This window comes from Ursus maritimus, unplaced genomic scaffold (assembly GCF_017311325.1).
Source record: "Ursus maritimus isolate PB19 unplaced genomic scaffold, ASM1731132v1 scaffold_15, whole genome shotgun sequence".
NCBI classification, from domain to species: Eukaryota; Metazoa; Chordata; class Mammalia; order Carnivora; family Ursidae; genus Ursus; species Ursus maritimus.
In genome coordinates this window covers 285,673-301,935 of record NW_024423897.1, presented here as the reverse complement: position 1 = coordinate 301,935, position 16,263 = coordinate 285,673, and the positions used below count along the sequence as shown (strand labels likewise).

Genomic DNA, 16,263 nt, shown 5'->3' with positions numbered 1-16,263 from the left:
GTGTAGGGGCCTCTCTCTGCATCCCACTTAGACCTCGGAATCTCCTCTGTAAAGTCCACCTGCCTAGTTCTCCCCTTTTCATCCTATCTCTCTTCCCACATCATGAGAGAGGAAAAGCTCTTTGTTCAAAAGGAAGAGAAAACAAAGCATCTTATTTTCTTTTTTAAAAAAATTTTAAACCATGGAAAAGATATTTTTAAAGAAATCCACCCAGAACATTAAAGTTCATTATATTAAGTATTTATCATGTGTGAGAATAATAAGTATATAACTGCAGCTAGTAGGTCCCTTTTCCTAATCTCTTAGGCTGTATGAGTAGGGTTTGCTTGGTGCCAGTCCTGTGCCCTTTTCTCTCCTGTCATCTGTAGTTGTGATCAGAAAAAGATATTCGCACTGCACTGTCGGAATCTCCTTTCACTATGTTGTGTGTTAAATTACCGTAGCTCTTTGTTTCATGAAATAAACTGTGAATTTGGGGGGGGTGTGTGTGTGTGCAGGCTATGTAAGAAATTTAAGTGGCGAAGTTTGATCCTGAAATAGCTTCTCTGAAGTAGGCTTTGGTAGGTAATTGACTTGACAGCCGCTCTGGATATGTCTCACAGGACAAGGAGTGAGGGAAAGGTGGACCATGATTGGCCATTTTGTGGTTTGGTTTTGGTTCTTTCCATTCTCCACCATTTACTGGAAACTTCCTTCCAGACCTGCCTGGGAAAACAACTTTTGAGCTGTGCTTGGTTTGGGGGTGGGGGTGGGGGGTGGTGGCAGTTCTTTATCTAAATGTATGGACAAGCCAGGCTTCTGTGAGGGTTACTGAAAGACTCTCAGGTAGAATGGAAACTAGAAATTGAGCTATCAGGCTTACTGATAGCAGCATCTGATACCAGATTGTTAACATCAAGAAAGCAGTCACCGTACAATTAGAAGCAGAGTTAGAAGGACTATTGGGGAATTGAAACTCTTGCATGAGGGACAGTGGGGAAGGAGTGACCCTGCTAGCCCTTGGGGACTCTCCTGGAGCTTTGTACTGAGACTTTTTCTCCAGAGGGTGTGAATTGGCAGTTAAAAGCTTTTCTCTTAGAAACTCCTGATCTTTGTGCAGGATGGTATTTTGGTATTTGGCCAAGTGCCTAGAAATCAGGATTTCAAGAGAGAGTGCCTCTAAGCCAGTCCCCAGGAGTTTCCAGGGGGGAAGTCATAGCTTCCATAGGTAACTAAAGAACCAATATCTCTCCTAGCCCTGTTAAGTCAGAAGAACTTTATGAAAACTATTGAAATTTGAATTCAAAGCCTCATTTGCTGCTTCTGCTGGAGCAGACCAATTCTAATAGCAAAACCGCTGTCATTGCTACAGAAGGATCCCAGGTTTTTAAATGTCTGCTTCCCCCTGAAGTTACTGAGTTTGAGGTGATTGAAGTCACTGTGTTGATCCTCTTAATGAACAACTACCAAATCTGCATCTTCAGCATTGATGGAAATAATTATTTTATCTCCACATTCTCTACCCCACACTACAGTCAGGGCACGAAGTGCATCAGCGATCCTTTCCCAGGCTCAGCAGCATCTCCTCACTGGAGCTGGACTCCCAGGTCACATCATGAGAAAAGAATGGCAGGAAGGAAGTCTGGTCCTGGCAGCTTCCCCTGTGGAAAGGAATCAGGAAAGCACTAAACGTGGATGGATTTTGCCCTCAGCTCCTATAAAGTGGGTTTTCTCCTAAGGCTTTCTCGGAGGATATTGTCACCTTCTTGGGGTTTGTCAGCCAGGTCAGAGTGGCCCCAGTCTCCTCACCTGAGATCATGGCAAGAAAGGAGCTGCCACAAGCCCCTTTTCCTGCTAAATAATGCTTGGGCTGCGTCATGGGCTAGACATTCCAGATCACTTAGAGCTAGGTAGCTGCTGCATGAGACTTTCGTTGGCTGTGGCCCGTTAGCTCTCAGCTGAGCTTCCTAGGGCCAGTGCAGCAGGGCCAGAGGTTGCTGTAGTACAGATTGAAATAAGAATAGATAATTGCTTTGAACACACAAAAAATGTAATGATGGTGCTAATTTTCTGGTATAAATAAGCACTGCCAAGGGTTGAGGGACTGGTGACTTAGAGAAACCCAGGTTCCTGTTTGGGAGGAAGAAGTTTTATGCAGAATGGTTTCTTTGAGGCTCTAACTTTAGCGAAGGCAAAGGCAGAGCCTCAGCGAAGCCTGCACCCGACCCTGGAGTGGGTCAGTGTAATCCTAGGTGGAAGAGATGCTGTATCCAGACGAGGGTGGCCATTGAGTTTCTCAGGGCTGGTGTCACCTTGTCACCTGGTGTAGCCTCCGTCCACACTGCCTAGAACAGGTTGGTAGAGAGCTCCAGCCGTGGGGTTCTTCTTCTGTTACCTTCTGCCCCTCTCTACCTCTTCCACTCTCATGGGAGCACCTCGATTGCTTATGAAGATTAAGGGTAATATTTCTTAAGGAAGTGGAAAGAGTTTATTTTAATTAGAAATCCACAGCCTGAGAAATGTTTCTTACCAGCATAAGCAAAATTATGTTAAACTCTTTACATGGACCCTTCTCTAGAGCTGCTTTCCCATGACTTTCAAACCATCAGGCTGTTGAGGGGCTTCAGGTCTAACACCCTGGAAGTCACACAAAGCTTTGTGGACAGGAGATGAGCCCAGGGAGTAGGAGCAGGGGTGAATGGTTGTGGTGCTTTAGACTTCCAGGGTAGGGGCAGAGAGCAGGCGGTCTCCAGGTCCAAGGTGGGTGCTGCCTGTGTGTGCGTGTAGAGGAGTGTGTTGAAGATGGGTGAGTGCAGCACACAGGAGCTCATGGAAGAGCAGCTTTCTAAGTCTTGGCAAAGAAACAAGCTGACAATAGAGATCTATATATTTTTAAGAAAGGGGTGGTGGGGGGGGGTGTCAGCTGAGGTCCATCACTGGTCTTTTGCCCCCTCCTCCCCCCATAGATTGTCAGCTGTAAGTGAAACTCTTAGTGAAAAAGAGGGGAGCCCTGTAGGAGTCCCCATAAACATGTACTGTAATTCTTTGTATATAGAAAAAAAATTACTGTAAAGTAAAGTTTAACTTTACTCTTATGGCCCTTGCCCTGTGTTTTGTTTGTTGTCCGTGGGGAGATGTAGCTTAACAGGAGGGAAGATGGGTTTGGGGTGAGAGCAGAAACCAGCCCCTGAGATAGTTCCCAGGTTGGGGCCATGGTGGAGGTGAGCCCCTCCTCTCAGCATCTCCAGGAGTGGTATGGGTTTCCTCCCAGCAGCCCCAGCTGCCGGACTGTCTCACTTCTTTTGGGAGTGGCTGGTGTCAGTTTCAGCCCCTATACAGGAAGCTTCCATTACCATGAAGGAAGGGTATTTTGAGGAATTGGTTTTAAAAAAGGAAGTGGAACCAAAGCATTTTTTCTGAGTGTTGAGTCTGACCATTCTGGCCACGTTTTTAGTTCTTTGGAGATAGGTGCTAGGCACTACAGAAGACCTGGCCCAGGCCTAAGGCAGGAAAGCAGAGGCAAAGCCGCCAGGCCTCCCGTACTGGAAAGGGGCTGCCATATGCTTTTTAGCTGAACAGGAAGCACCAGCCCTATCGTCCGTAACACCTGATACTTCTAAGACCCAAAAATATACTTTGGGGGAGTCTTGGGAGTCTTACTCTCCTTCTGACCTAGTCCTGAACTTCATGCCCTTCAGCAGAAAGACCTCTGTGGAATAGTGTGGGAAAACAAACATTCAGTCCTAGAATTACTTTCTGCTCAGGATTCTTCGCCACCCTGAACGGGGTAGTGGTCACCTGATCTTACAGATGAGAAACTGAGGCCAGGTTTAGGTCCCTTTTCTGTTGATAGCTGAATTGGATCCCAGTCTGGATCTCTAAGACCTTTTTGTCTTGCAGAACTTACAATTTCTCTTCCATTAAGCCACCTTGTAGTGTGTTGCTGGGAAGCTTAGGATCTGAGCCACAGACATGACTCATGGACCTAGACGTGACAGAAATAGTGGTAGAACCAGCCAGTCTGAGGTAGGAGTGCTTGACCCTTTGATCTCTGGACACCACTTAAGTGCCTGCCTCGCGTGAGCTTCGCATTGCCCCAACCCCAGCCCCTTACCTATCTTTGTCTCCCCCAAAGAACAGGAAAAGGCCCTTTTGTTTCTACATTATCTTAGATCCAACTCTGGAGTGAAGCTACTTGGTTTCCAAAAGAATAAGAGCTGGGAGGAACCTTAGTATAGGAAGTGAGGCCAGCCAGGTAACCCCAGAAAGAACTAGGTGTCTTGGCACCTAATCCACACAGCAGGGAGAGGGGCTGAGTGTGATTCACAGTGCATTGATTTTATTTACAAATCAAAAGCCACTTAAATAATCTGCAGACACAAGTGCTGTCCAGGGCAGGAGCCTGGGGTCCAAATAAGCCTTTACCCTCCTCATGCCCATCAGTCAGCCCAATGCTGCCTCCGTTCTGTGGGCCAGCACAGGCAGGTGCCACCTCTGCTGCCGTGGGGACCGGGGGTAGCTCAGACGTATGACCATTCAAGCCAGACAGGAGCTAGGTCTAGCCCTTCTGGGGGAATTCCTTCAATTCCCCTAGGCCAGGTGTGTGGCGGTGACTCAGTGATGACAACAGCTGTAGAAGTAGGGGTTTGCCTTCTGGCTCAGGTCCACGCCCTTGTCCTCTGTCAAAGAGAGGTGGCAGCTCAGCACCATTCTGTTTGGGGATCAGGTAACTCATGAAGGGGGCCAGATGCTGTGGGCCTAGAGGAAGTCTCCAGAGAGGCTTGGGGAAGCACACACACCTGTCATCACCTGGAAAGCAGCCACACTGACGTAATCCTCTGCCACTTTCTGGAAGAGCTCGTCTGGCAGGAAAAAGGACAAGTCAGTGAGGGCTCAAAGCCGGTAACCCTGGAATCACCCAGTAACCCAGCCCTCTAGGCTCTTCTTCTCTGCCTCCTCTGGCGCCCCTGCCTGTTCCTGCTATGAGGGCCCCGACAGCACTCACCCACACTCTGGCCCGTCTTGCTGGATGTTTCAAAGAGCTGAGCTTTGATATCTGTAAAGAGAAGTAACTAAAGCCTTCTACCTGAGAATCAGGTGGATACAAAGGGGAAGGCTAGCAGTTCAGGGAATCTAATGGACCCCATACCTTTAGGGAGGCCAGAAGACCTTCCCAAGGGATCTTGCCATGGCAGCTAAGGCAGTCCCTATTTTCTGTGCTCCACCCAAGCAGCCACCTCCCTCCCCCACCCCCAGGGAGCTGAGCAACAGCTACTGTCTGCATAGTCCTGGACGTCGTGGAAGTCCACACGTCGACGCCGCCTGTCCTCCTCCAGCAGGTCACTCTTGGTGCCACACAGGTAGATCTGACAGCCCTGGAGCAGGAAGACAAGGTCAGGCCTACTCCCATGGACCACCAGCCCCTGGTCGTCTGGTGAGGTCTGGCACTTACCTCCTCTAGGTTGCGCAGTTCCTTCACCCAGAACTTTGCCCGCTCAAAACTGCTGCTGTCCGTCAGGTCTTGATACGGGACACGCAGAAAACACAACCAAGGATCAGGGGCAGTTCTCTAAGGCCAGCCTGACACCCACCCCCTCTTGTTTGAGGAACAGGCCAGAACCCCTCTTACCATAGCAGACGATGGCAGCCTTGGCGCCCCGATAGTAGATTCGGCTCATGGCCTCGTAGCGCTCAGAGCCTGCTGTGTCCTGAAAGGCAGGGGGCGGTTCAGCCCTGGCCTGAGTTACAGAGCTACTCCCCAACACTGCAAACTAATACCACGTCTTCCAGACCCCTCTCTTTAAACTAGGGTCTAGAATAGAAAAATGGCCTCTACGAGACCACAAGTCAGCCAGGAACAGGCAGGAGAACCTAACTCTTCTCAGGAATGGGTTTTCTCAGGACTGCCCAGGGGACTTACCCAAATACCTAAAGTCACCGTCCGGTCTCCAACGGACATCACCTTGGCCACGAAGGCGGCCCCGATGGTCTGCAATCAGGGGGAAGTGATCAGGGCCGTGGGTGCCGGCCAGCTCCCTCCCACTCGTGCCGGGCCCCGCGCGGCGCACTCACGTTCTGATAGGGCCCCACCAGGAAGCGGTCGTGCACGTATCGTTCCACCAGGCTTGTCTTGCCCACGTACTCCTTGCCCAGCATCACCACCTTGACGTCCACGCGCTGCCCGCTCATGCTCCCGGGGCCGCCTCGCCCGCGTCAGGGTCCTGAGCGGGGGCGGGAGGCAAACCCGGATCTCCGCTCGGGCAGGCAGCGCCCAAGCCTCAGTCCCCGACCCCAGGCGCCAACCTACGACTGGAGACACCGCGTCGGCCGGAGCTCGGCAGCGTCCGCGTCTGACCCGCTCCTCGGCCCCAGGCGCTGATGCTCCTTCGAAAAGCCCAGGACTCAGGGCGGCCTGGGAGCGCGCGCGGCAGCGCCCTCAACGGCGCCGCATGCCGCCGCCCAGCTCGCTCGCCGGGATTAGGCGTCGCTCCGGCACGGATTCCCCACGAAATCTAAGGGCCCCTTCAACCTGGGTCGGACCCGCAGCGCCGCGACTCCCGCGGGGGAGGGGGCGGTGTAAAGGGTGAGGGGGCGGGGCCGCGGGGTCACGTGCGCGGGCGCCGGAAGTGGTGGGTACTGCGCGGCTGCGCCGGAAGTTGCGCGCGGCCCGACAATTCCTCATGGCGGCGGCGGCTGCTTGGGCGCGGCACGGTGGTGACTGAGCTGCGAGCCTGGCGGGCGTGCGCCGAGCCTCGGTCCGGCCTCCGCGTGCCCCTCCCGGGCTTCGCACCCCTGATGCTGCGCGGGTGCTGAGTCCGCCCCGGCCGGGACGATGGTGAAGTATTTCCTGGGCCAGAGTGTGCTCCGGAGTTCCTGGGACCAAGTGTTCGCTGCCTTCTGGCAGCGGTACCCGAATCCCTATAGGTAGGTGGCCCTGGAAAGAGCAGTCCTGCCCCCTCGCTGTTTGGAGATTCAAGTGTGGGGCCGGGAGAGAATCGACATCGAGTCCGAGGTAGGGCATCCTCGGAACCGTGGCCTATCCGAGAAGCGGCCAGGCCAGGCCTGCAAGGTAGTGGAAGGAGGCTGGGCCTGGGCGGTGGTTTACTTGAGGCCCCAGTCCAAGGTTCTCTCGTTTCGGGGTGGTGAGACAGGAAGAGGCGGCGGCACAGCAGTTGGGAGGGATCTTGGGGTTGGAAATCCCGGCGCTGGCCTAGTCTTCTGCCTGTGTGTGGCGTTCTCCGCTGGTGTGATAAATCATGAGGTCCAGTCCCCGCTGGAATCCGGTCAGCAAGAGGGCGGGAGTTGGAATTTGCCCTCGGATAGTCGCAAGGGACTCTAGTTGAGGTCTGAGCCACACTACTCTATCGGTGCAAGTTTGGGGAAGGTATGGCCATTCTGGGTAGGGAGGCTCCAGGTGGGAAGCCCAACAGGCTTTCAGCGGCATGTTTCCGAGGGTCACCTTCATTCTGATACTTGCAGCAAACATGTCTTGACGGAAGACATAGTGCACCGGGAGGTGACCCCTGACCAGAAACTCCTGTCCCGGCGTCTCCTGACCAAGACCAACAGGATGCCCCGCTGGGCCGAGCGACTGTTTCCTGCCAATGTCGCTCACTCGGTGTACATCCTGGAGGATTCTATTGTGGACCCGCAGAACCAGACCATGACCACCTTCACCTGGAACATCAACCACGCCCGGCTGATGGTGAGACTACCCTCCCCGTTGGTCCCCCAAAAGTAGCTCCAGGTACATGTGGCTAGGAAGCCGTGAAGGAGCTTCTGTTGACTGAGGCAGATTTGGGTTACTGGGGAGTGACAGTTCTAGAGCGTAAACTCAGGGTGATTTTCGTAGCCACTTAAGTGTCTGTGGACTTTTTAACTCATTCATGCTGTAGGGAAGGGGCATTTATTTTACAGAGTTGTCCCAAATACTAAATACAGTGCGCCCTCACTGTGCCTGGGACGCGTATAGTTTGGGCCCACAGAAGTGATGCTGAGGGAAGGAGGCCGTGGTTTTCAAACGGGAATCCATCAATCCATAAGCAGTTTCTTAGGTTGTGCCTCAGAGGGGAGAGGATCTGGGCCCCTTGCCCCCTGATGATTAGAGGAGCTCCACTATATCTGTCTTACATAATGGGTTTTTGCCTGAGATTTTGGGGGGAAAGGTTCATATACCTTATGATTTCTTGCCTATAAAAAAGCTGGAAAACCCATGGTTAAAGGAACATCCTACAGTATCTTCTCACATGTGACTATACTGAAAGCTCTTACTCAGAATTTCAGAGAGCTCTTATTCTTTTTCTCAGCTGACTTCTTCACAGTGGCTCTGGGAGCTGGGTATTACTCTCTATTGTGCAAAGAGGGAAGTGAGGTACCGAGAGGAAGTGCCCTGCAAGGTCACAGAGTGAGCGGGCACCTCGATGTTCCACCCGAGTTTTCTGAAGGCTTCACAGCTGACTGCCCTGAGGGCATAATCTTTTTATAAATTACGAAGATAGTGATCCAGCTGTGAGACATGTCTTTTAAGTGTTGCTCTCGGAAGTACTGGTTCACTTGTCAGATAACGAGAGCTGTGACGTTTGCCAGATTTCCATATTTATTTCACCTGCTAGGGAGCTCAGGCGCTGTCGTGGGTGGAAGGCAGGCTAAAAGCACTGCACATAAAGCTACCAAAGTCCAGGGCCAGGGTGGAGCTGGCACACACTCTATTGATCCCGAGTCTATATGCCTTTTAGTTTAAAGGGTCAAAGGAGAGGTTTTAGAGAGCAAAATGGCCTTTTTTATCTTCTTGCTCTCTTCCTGAAATGAAGGTTGGGAATACAGTAAGGAAAAGAAGTAGATTTTCAGTTTATTGCTTTACCCTGTGAAAAAGAGGCAGGGGATCAAATTCATGTGCAGTTGATTAAGTGAAAGACTCCCCCACGATTGTGGTTGGCCTGACTCCCTGCACAGGTGGTGGAGGAACGATGTGTTTACTGTGTGAACTCTGATAACAGCGGCTGGACCGAAATCCGCCGGGAAGCCTGGGTCTCCTCTAGCTTATTTGGTGTCTCCAGAGCTGTCCAGGTGAGCAGCGTTGTGGGGGTGCTGGGGCTTTGGGGCCCCGGGCATTGGGCATGAAGACTGGGCTAGGGGTCAGTAGGAAGCTCAGAATCCTTCCTCCTTTTCTTTCGCCAGGAATTTGGTCTTGCCCGGTTCAAAAGCAACGTGACCAAGACTATGAAGGGCTTTGAGTACATCTTGGCCAAGCTGCAAGGTGAGAGGCTCTGGGCACAAAAGGAGGCTGGGGTCCAGTCCTAGTAGCCCTGACGGGTGTGGAGTCTACAGCTGTCACCACCCCACTCTAAGCCTGGGACCCCTCATCTGTACCCTGGGGTGTACCCTTTGGACAGGGCCTGGCCCCAAGAGGAGGAATGTCAGGGAGGAGGGGTGTTGAGGTGGGTCTTCCTGGTATCTTCTGAAGCCAGCCCCTGCCCTTTGCTGCAGGTGAGGCCCCTTCCAAAACCCTCGTTGAGACAGCCAAGGAAGCCAAGGAGAAGGCAAAGGAGACGGCACTGGCAGCTACAGAGAAGGCCAAGGACCTTGCCAGCAAGGCGGCCACCAAGCAGCAGCAGCAGCAGCAGCACTTCGTGTAGCTAGCCCAGGCCCTGGCGCGGTAGGACACCTGACCACCCGGCTCAAGTCCCTCTGCCCTTCCCCTTTGTACTTTATTATTAAAAGTCAACTTCCAGCCCTTTCTACTGTCCGGGTGGTGGGTTGGGGCTGGGTGTCCTGTTTGGCATTAACAGTGCAACAGGCGCATTCCCCATGTCTGAACCGGGCCTATGGATTCCCGCATCGGGCAGCTGAGGACGGGCACGGGCAGGGGCGGTGGCTCGCTCACGGTCACAGACAGTGTGCAGGTGCAGGGGTAGGAAGTGCTAGACTGTAAGCTCCCTGAGGGCAGGGACCTTTGTCGTGTGCTCATGTGTGTGTCCCAAGTACCTGGAACAGTAGCACATAAACAGGCACTCAATAAATAGTTCTTGAATTCAATCAGCCCTAGCTCTGGAGTCAGAAAGCCTTAGTTGGAATCGACTCCACGCTCTCCTGGCTTCGGGCTTCAGGCAAGTCTTGTACTCAGCCCCAGTGCCACCTGTGAAACGGGGCCAGACAGCCCCCAACTGTGAGGATTAAAAGGACGCTGCCTAGTACGGTGAATGGTGTCGGTCATGGCTACTGATCTCATTTCCTCTTTTCCAGTTTGTCCGTGGCTGGGAGTTCCCCATTTTCATCAGGCAAGACCATGGACAGGAAGTTAGTAAAGAGGCTTTTAATGAAAATACTGTACAGTATCTGGGACAAAGGCCAGGGGGCCTTCTCTAGGAAGGAACGTGAGGGCCCAAGAGGCCCCCTGCCCCTTGGGGACGGCAGAGCCAAGTGCTACAAAAGTGGCCTGGAAGGGTGGCCCAGGCCCAAGCTGCCTGCCCTGCAGGGCTCAGGGGAAACCCAGGCACCCCTCCCCAGGAGGGACTGCCGGCAGCCAGCGTCATCCTGTGTAAGGGTCCTTTTAGTCCATTCCAAGCAGCCCGTGAGGCTTGTGGGGCTCCTGGCTCAGAGCCGAGGGCAGTCTGCGGGCGGAGGCCCGCTCCGGGTCGGTGAAGGTCATAGCCAGGTGCCGCCGCCGTGTGAGTAGCTGTGCTCCTGGCCCGCACTGAAGCCCCGCAGCAGCTCAGCCTCGCCCCCGAACACCAGGCTCTCCACGTCCACCTCCACCTCCTCTGCGCAGGGAGGGGTCCGGTCAGGAGACCTGGCCCACTCCGCCCACGCAAGCCCTTGGCTTCCGGCCACTCACCTTGGTCTGAGTCGGAGCGCTCGGAGGAGAGACCCGAGGAGTCCAGGCTGTCTGCCCGCGGCCGCTCCCTCTCGCCTGGCCCTGCCAGCCCCCGGAGCCGCTCCAGCTGCCGCCGCAGGCTCTGCTGCTCGCTGCGCAGCTTCTCCTTGAGCCGCCGCGCCTGCTGCTCCTGCTCCTCCAGCTTCTGCGGGTCCCAAGGGAGCAAGCGCCCGGGGTCAGCTGCCTGGAGGCTCGGGCCTCCCCCCAACACCACTCAGAAGCGGCCGTGGCCACCTGGTGACCGCCTGCTCCAGACAAGGCTGAAGCGCCTGCGCCCCAGAGGGCTGTTCCCACACGCTCCAGGAGGCCAGCCCTCCTGCTCTCTGGTTCCGCGTAAATGGCCTGTGAGCAGGCGGCTTGATGAGCTGGGGACGGCACCGCGATCTTAAAGGCCATCAGGGCCTAGTCAGGTGACACGAGGCTTTCTTCCGTGGCAAGCAGCAGAGATCGGGGAGGACTGAGGCACGGCGGCAAGTGGGCACTACGGCTCAGTGAGGTGGCCCCCTCCCTGTAGGTTCTAGCCGGTTACAGCCATATAGAGACAGGCCCGGTGCTGCCACATTCCCCGATTTTGTTTAAGAAAAGCTGAAAGACTTTTTCATGTCAAATGTCCTTTTAAGTGCTGCCAGCTAATTTAAATTTTTAGAAATCTATAGACCAAACAAAGCCTACCAGTTTGTAACTCCTGGTTAAGACCTTCCCAGGAACCGCAGAGCTTTAGCACATTAATCCCCCTCAAGCTCTGCCAGCCTGGGGTCCAGGGACTGGAGGGCCAAGGGTCCTCCCACCAGAGCCCTTGGTGGGCAGAAGCCTGTGTTCAGTCAACAAGAAGGGGAGAACTGAGCAGGGGAACATTTGTACTGGGTATAGAAGGATGAGTAAGAGCTGCCTAGCCAAAGATGGGGAAAGAAGCAGCAACCAAACAGAGGGAACCTGGGAAGATCACGGAGAATTCAGCTTTTCTGGTGGGGCATGGGAAGATAAGAGACCAAAAGCAGACAGTGCCAAGGCCTGGGCTGTGAAGGGCCTACAGTTTTACAGGAAGTAAGGAAGGATCTGAGACTGTCCTGTCAGGAGCCACGGAAGGTTTCCAGCAGGAGACCGACCTGGACAAATCTGAATGCTGCAAATTACATTGGAAGGCAAGGTGGAGGACAGCCCAGAGGGGGCCAGGTAGTCCAGGAGAGGGGTGATAGGGCTTCAAGAAAGCATTCCCCAGGTTCTGCCCGTGGGGCAGCCAGCACCCAAGGGGCACACATCATCCCTCCAGAACCAGGCTAGGCAAGCTCCATGTGAGAAATGGGCCAGGGTGTTCTTCAGCACAATGAGGGGAGCAGGCACTCTTGGGGCAGTGCTGACAGGCCCTGCACCGTGATTTACTTGCTGCGTAGCACATGGAACTGTGTCTACCACAGCCCCTGGTGCCTAGAACAGGGCCTGGCGGAACAGGTGCTCAAACACTTGTCGAAGGAAACTGCAAGCCAGGGGACTTGGGCCTGAGTTATGACTGTGCCTCTTGTTAGCTGTGCTGCTCAGTCCTTGGCCCGGCTGTGCCTCCATTTCTTCCTCCAGGAGGGCAGGAAAAGGCCTCTATTGTTTCCGAGGCCACTTCTAGCCCCCCCAACCCCCGCAATCTGGGGCTGCATGGGGCTTGAGCTGGCACACCCCACTCCTGTCCACCAGGGGGCACTGAGCTTAGCCCAGGAAGCAGAAGGGTGCTGAGAGGAGGGGTGACGGGCTTCCTCTGTCCTTCCCCTCTCCTGGACTCTCAGACTGCCTCCCAAAATGGCATCAGAATAGATGGCTCAGAACAGGAGGCCTTGGAAGGATGGGAGAGTGGAAACCTCTGCAGTGACATGTGACACAGAATATTTTCAACAGCCATGCCCCTCTGTACAGAGGGGGAAACAAAGTCCAGAGAGGCTGAGTGACTTGTCACAGTTAGGACTGAAGTGATAATAGCTATAATAACTGTGAACATTTATTGGGCAAACTCACTTAAGCCTCAGAACAATCCTCTTGAGTTTTCTGCTTTTCTTCCTACTTGATGCAAATGGAAGCTAAAGGCACAGAGAACTGTCCCATGTCACACAGCTGGGGCCTCTCCGCAGTTCCACATAGCTCCTTACCTGGATGTGCATCCTGGCCCAGCGCAGAAGGCTCAGCGTGGTGTAGCGGGCACAGTCAGCCCCCAGGGGCATCTGCTGTTTTAGCTGCTCCAGGCACCGCTTCAGCTGGGCCCTCCTGCGGGGGAAGGGGTCTGGAGGGCAGTGCCAGCCCAGCCTTGCTGGCCAGAGGGACAACAGGGGAGGGAAGGCCAGAGGGAGATGGTTCCTGGGGCCCGATGCTGTCAGGGCAAAGCTGGGACTCACCTGCGTTTCTCCAGCTCATTGTGCACAGACCTGCCAATGCCAGGGAGGATGGGGTGAGGGGGTGTCAGCTAGTACCCACACCTTCAGTCCCAGGGGCTTAACATCCACTATAGATGTGGGCCTCAAACTCGCCTAATGTGGGGACTTGTGCCAGTCCTGAGCACTGGAGTCCGCAGACAGAGGCAGAGACGCCGTGCCAAATGCTGAAAAGCCTGCCTGGGTGGTTGTGGGGGCCAGACGGGGCCCTCTACCAGCAGTCAGGAAGGGCTTCCTGGACAGAAGTGACACTTGAGCCGGGCCAGAAACATGCTACCCAACTTGGGGTAGTGGAAGGAGAGGCATTAAACTTGAAGGGATTAGCATGTGCAAAGGGTTGAGAAGAGAAAAGAGAAGTCTGTGGGGGAAACTGAGTGGAGATGCAGAGTGCAAGAGTGTGAGTGGAAGGAAGACCCTAAAGTCTCTTGTTCATAGTTTCTGACACATAACGGGTGCTCAAGAAATAGTCTTGGACTATTGAACAGAGGGCCGTGAGATGGCAGGAGAGGTCTGAACTGCCTCCAGAGTAGGGGACCTGGCCCAGAGGTACAAGCAGCAAGGAGGAAGTGGGCAAAGGTGAGGCCCCATGAGGGATGGCACCCATCCCCCCTCCTCTCCCCACCATCCCCAGCCCTCCTCACCGCCCACTGTCCGGCGCGCCAGAAGCTTGGGGGGATCGCTTCCTCCTCCTGTAGACTGGGCCTGGACTGCGGAGCGGGCACAGGGACGCGTAGCCATGCTCGGCTTCTGCCAGAGAGAGCCCCAGCCCGCTTCAGGCTGGGGCTGGTCCCAGCAGGCGCCCCTGGGAAGGCACGGTCAGGGAAGGGCTTTGGGCGCCAGGGCCATTTCCCCAACCCCTCCCAGTCCGACTGCCCGGGGACCCCTCCCCCCCAGTTGAGGGCGGGGTGCCCCGGGGCTACTGCCTAAAGCCATTCATGCATCCTCCTCGTTGGGAGCCAATTCCAGCCCAGGCCTGTGTCAGCGGGGTTGCCGTCTGGAGTCCGGCCAAGAGTTCTTCCTCACCTCTCTCACGGCGCTCCAGGAACTCGGCCGCCTGCAGCAGGACCTGGATATTGCTGGCCACGGGTTCCATGTCGGGGACAGCTGGCGGCAGGCGGGCCTAGGGTGCCGGCCCGAAGAGCGGCTGCACCACTTTTGTTACAATGTAACTGACACGGTGCAACAAACACAGGGGCCGGTCCCGCCCCTGGGACACCCCGCCCCTGGGACGGCCCAGCCCTTGGCCCCGCCCCCTGGAAAGGGGCCAGGGAAGAGAAGACCACCTCCACGAGCCCGCCCACTCCCTCAGACACCCGGGGCTGCCACGGGCGCCGATTCCAGGCCCAGCCTTTGAGTGAATCCCCCGGCTGGAGGGGCCCCCGTCTTGCCCATTTCGCTCAGCGACCCGCGCCTACTGCTTAGTATATCAGGGCCTCAGTTTTCCAGCCCCAAGCTGATAGAGAAGGCTCTGCACCTAAAATGGTACTCGGGGCCCTTGGTCTCCGGGAGGGAGGCCCCAGCTCGGTCGCTGCACGTGGGCGCCGCAGAGGCGGGGCCGGCGGGCACCCTCGCCCATTTGCCCGCGGCCTCCTGCGGCTGGCTGCCGTCACCTTCAGGGCGGGGCGGAGAGCTTCTGAGGCACTATTGGCTGCAAGCGGCCCCGCCCTCTCCCTCCGCTGGTCAACACGTTCAGGCGGGAAAACGAGCAGGTTTCAAATTTGAAAACCCGGGCGATCGGGGCGGGGTTGGGCAGGGAACAGAGCTGCAGTGCGCAGGCGCTGGGGGAGGGGGCGCGGATCCAGCTCCTATGCTCGAGGGTCCGTGCCCTCGCCAGCCTGCCATCTGCCCCCGTATGGCCCCACTGGGCCTCAGCTTCCTATTGTGGCGAAGGGGAATAGTTTCCTGGCGGCGGCTCCTCACCTGCAGGGAAGCTAATGTTGCTATGAGACTGTCGGTAGGGTACCACTTTCCCAAGCCAGGCCACACTCTAGAAGCAGGCGAACTAGCTTGCTAGGGAGCCCTGGGTTCTGGAGCCCACGGACTTGGGTTCCTCTCCTGTCCCCGCTGCTTCTCAGCTGGTGACTCGGGAAGTGACCTCCCTCCTGTATGTTCAGGAAGCCCTGTGACAACAGCACTGTCGCAGGATCAGAGCCCTTGCCCATCCCTGCCCAGTAGGTTGCAGCTGCTGACTTCTGAGGCCAGGGCAACCAGAGGCAGGATTCTTCCCCCCACAGAACCCCGGGTTGCCTGAGTCCACGAGCACTTCTTTCACATGATTTTTTAGTCTCCCAAAGGAGTATATGCAGTGACTTCTAAGGGTAGCACCAGTAGGTGTGGCCACACCTGCGGGAACAGTGAGTCTACGGGTGGAGGCAGGAAGATGAAAGCAGCTGCTACAGGGTGGAGAGCATTCTAGAGAGCCAGGCAGGGGCTGAGTGTGAAATGGCTAAGAGGGACTAGATTCTGTATTAAGAGACACCTGGGAAATACATGATATATGGCAGTCAGTTGGGTTTCTCTAAGAGTCACTCCCAGAGGAACCACTGACATACTCAGCCAAACTGCTGCCTGGAACCATCCACCCATTCACCCATCCGTTCACTCACAAGATATTAGCAGAGCAGTTCCTGGATCCCAGGCTCTGTGCCCAGGACTGGAGAATACAAAATGGGCAAAACCACATAGGGTTCCTGCCTTTGCAGAGCTCACAGGCAAGGGGGGACATGATGGACACAGTAATCACACAACGGAGTTACAGTTCTGACAGGTCCTCATAGGAAAAGTCACAACACGAAGCCAAGTCCTACGGAGCATTTGTCCTAATCAGGGAGGGCAGAGAAGGCTTTCCTGAGGAAGTGGATGAACAAGTGTTATCTTTGTAGAGGTCTGTAGGAGAACCGCAGCCCCAGGAACAAAAGGTGCAAAGGCCTGAGGCAGAAAAGAATGTAGGCGGGCCAAAAGGAGGCCGACGTGGCGGACAAGCCCACTACAGGCGTATTGGTC

At 55.1% G+C, this 16,263-nt stretch overlaps 3 protein-coding genes across 5 annotated transcripts; 1 reads left to right on the top strand and 2 right to left on the bottom strand.

The window, feature by feature from the left end:
* Positions 1-1,465: 1,465 nt before the first annotated feature.
* RAB24 (RAB24, member RAS oncogene family) lies at positions 1,466-6,534 on the bottom strand. 3 transcript variants are annotated; one of them, XM_008692326.2, is made up of 8 exons: positions 6,052-6,534; positions 5,900-5,968; positions 5,609-5,687; positions 5,432-5,499; positions 5,255-5,354; positions 4,985-5,035; positions 4,779-4,841; positions 1,466-1,640 (listed from the first exon to the last, which is right to left on the bottom strand). In XM_008692326.2, the coding sequence occupies exons 1-8, from the start codon at positions 6,166-6,168 to the stop codon at positions 1,588-1,590; spliced, it is 600 nt and encodes a 199-aa protein (XP_008690548.1). In that variant the 5' UTR covers positions 6,169-6,534; the 3' UTR covers positions 1,466-1,587. The 3 variants fall into 3 exon arrangements, with proteins under 3 accessions (XP_008690548.1, XP_008690549.1, XP_008690547.1); XM_008692327.2 differs by lacking the exon at positions 1,466-1,640 and adding an exon at positions 4,297-4,690 and having other exon boundaries at positions 6,052-6,533; XM_008692325.2 differs by lacking the exon at positions 1,466-1,640 and adding an exon at positions 4,297-4,658 and having other exon boundaries at positions 6,052-6,530.
* A 126-nt stretch (positions 6,535-6,660) lies between these two features.
* PRELID1 (PRELI domain containing 1) lies at positions 6,661-10,014 on the top strand. Its single transcript, XM_008692324.2, has 5 exons — positions 6,661-6,903; positions 7,459-7,684; positions 8,932-9,045; positions 9,157-9,235; positions 9,466-10,014. The coding sequence occupies exons 1-5, from the start codon at positions 6,812-6,814 to the stop codon at positions 9,612-9,614; spliced, it is 660 nt and encodes a 219-aa protein (XP_008690546.1). The 5' UTR covers positions 6,661-6,811; the 3' UTR covers positions 9,615-10,014.
* A 263-nt stretch (positions 10,015-10,277) lies between these two features.
* MXD3 (MAX dimerization protein 3) lies at positions 10,278-14,736 on the bottom strand. The gene is made up of 6 exons (XM_040630249.1): positions 14,284-14,736; positions 13,902-14,007; positions 13,225-13,254; positions 12,982-13,096; positions 10,814-10,997; positions 10,278-10,739 (listed from the first exon to the last, which is right to left on the bottom strand). Exons 1-6 carry the CDS (start codon positions 14,351-14,353, stop codon positions 10,624-10,626), a joined length of 621 nt encoding a protein of 206 aa, XP_040486183.1. The 5' UTR covers positions 14,354-14,736; the 3' UTR covers positions 10,278-10,623.
* Between the last annotated feature and the right edge of the window lie 1,527 nt (positions 14,737-16,263).

Coding starts and splice junctions, on each gene's coding strand:
- RAB24 (XM_008692325.2), bottom strand. CDS start 6,168: ATGAGCGGGCAGCGCGTGGACGTCAAGGTGGTGATGCTGGGCAAGGAG. Junction 5,500..5,608: donor GGCTGCCATCGTCTGCTATG/GTAAGAGGGGTT, acceptor TCCCGTATCAAG/ACCTGACGGACAGCAGCAGT. Junction 4,659..4,778: donor TGCTTTCCAGGTGATGACAG/GTGTGTGTGCTT, acceptor TCTCTTTGACAG/AGGACAAGGGCGTGGACCTG.
- PRELID1 (XM_008692324.2), top strand. CDS start 6,812: ATGGTGAAGTATTTCCTGGGCCAGAGTGTGCTCCGGAGTTCCTGGGAC. Junction 6,904..7,458: donor CGGTACCCGAATCCCTATAG/GTAGGTGGCCCT, acceptor TGATACTTGCAG/CAAACATGTCTTGACGGAAG. Junction 9,046..9,156: donor GTGTCTCCAGAGCTGTCCAG/GTGAGCAGCGTT, acceptor TTCTTTCGCCAG/GAATTTGGTCTTGCCCGGTT.
- MXD3 (XM_040630249.1), bottom strand. CDS start 14,353: ATGGAACCCGTGGCCAGCAATATCCAGGTCCTGCTGCAGGCGGCCGAG. Junction 14,008..14,283: donor CCTGGAGCGCCGTGAGAGAG/GTGAGGAAGAAC, acceptor TCTCTCTGGCAG/AAGCCGAGCATGGCTACGCG. Junction 10,998..12,981: donor GGGCCAGGATGCACATCCAG/GTAAGGAGCTAT, acceptor TGGGACCCGCAG/AAGCTGGAGGAGCAGGAGCA.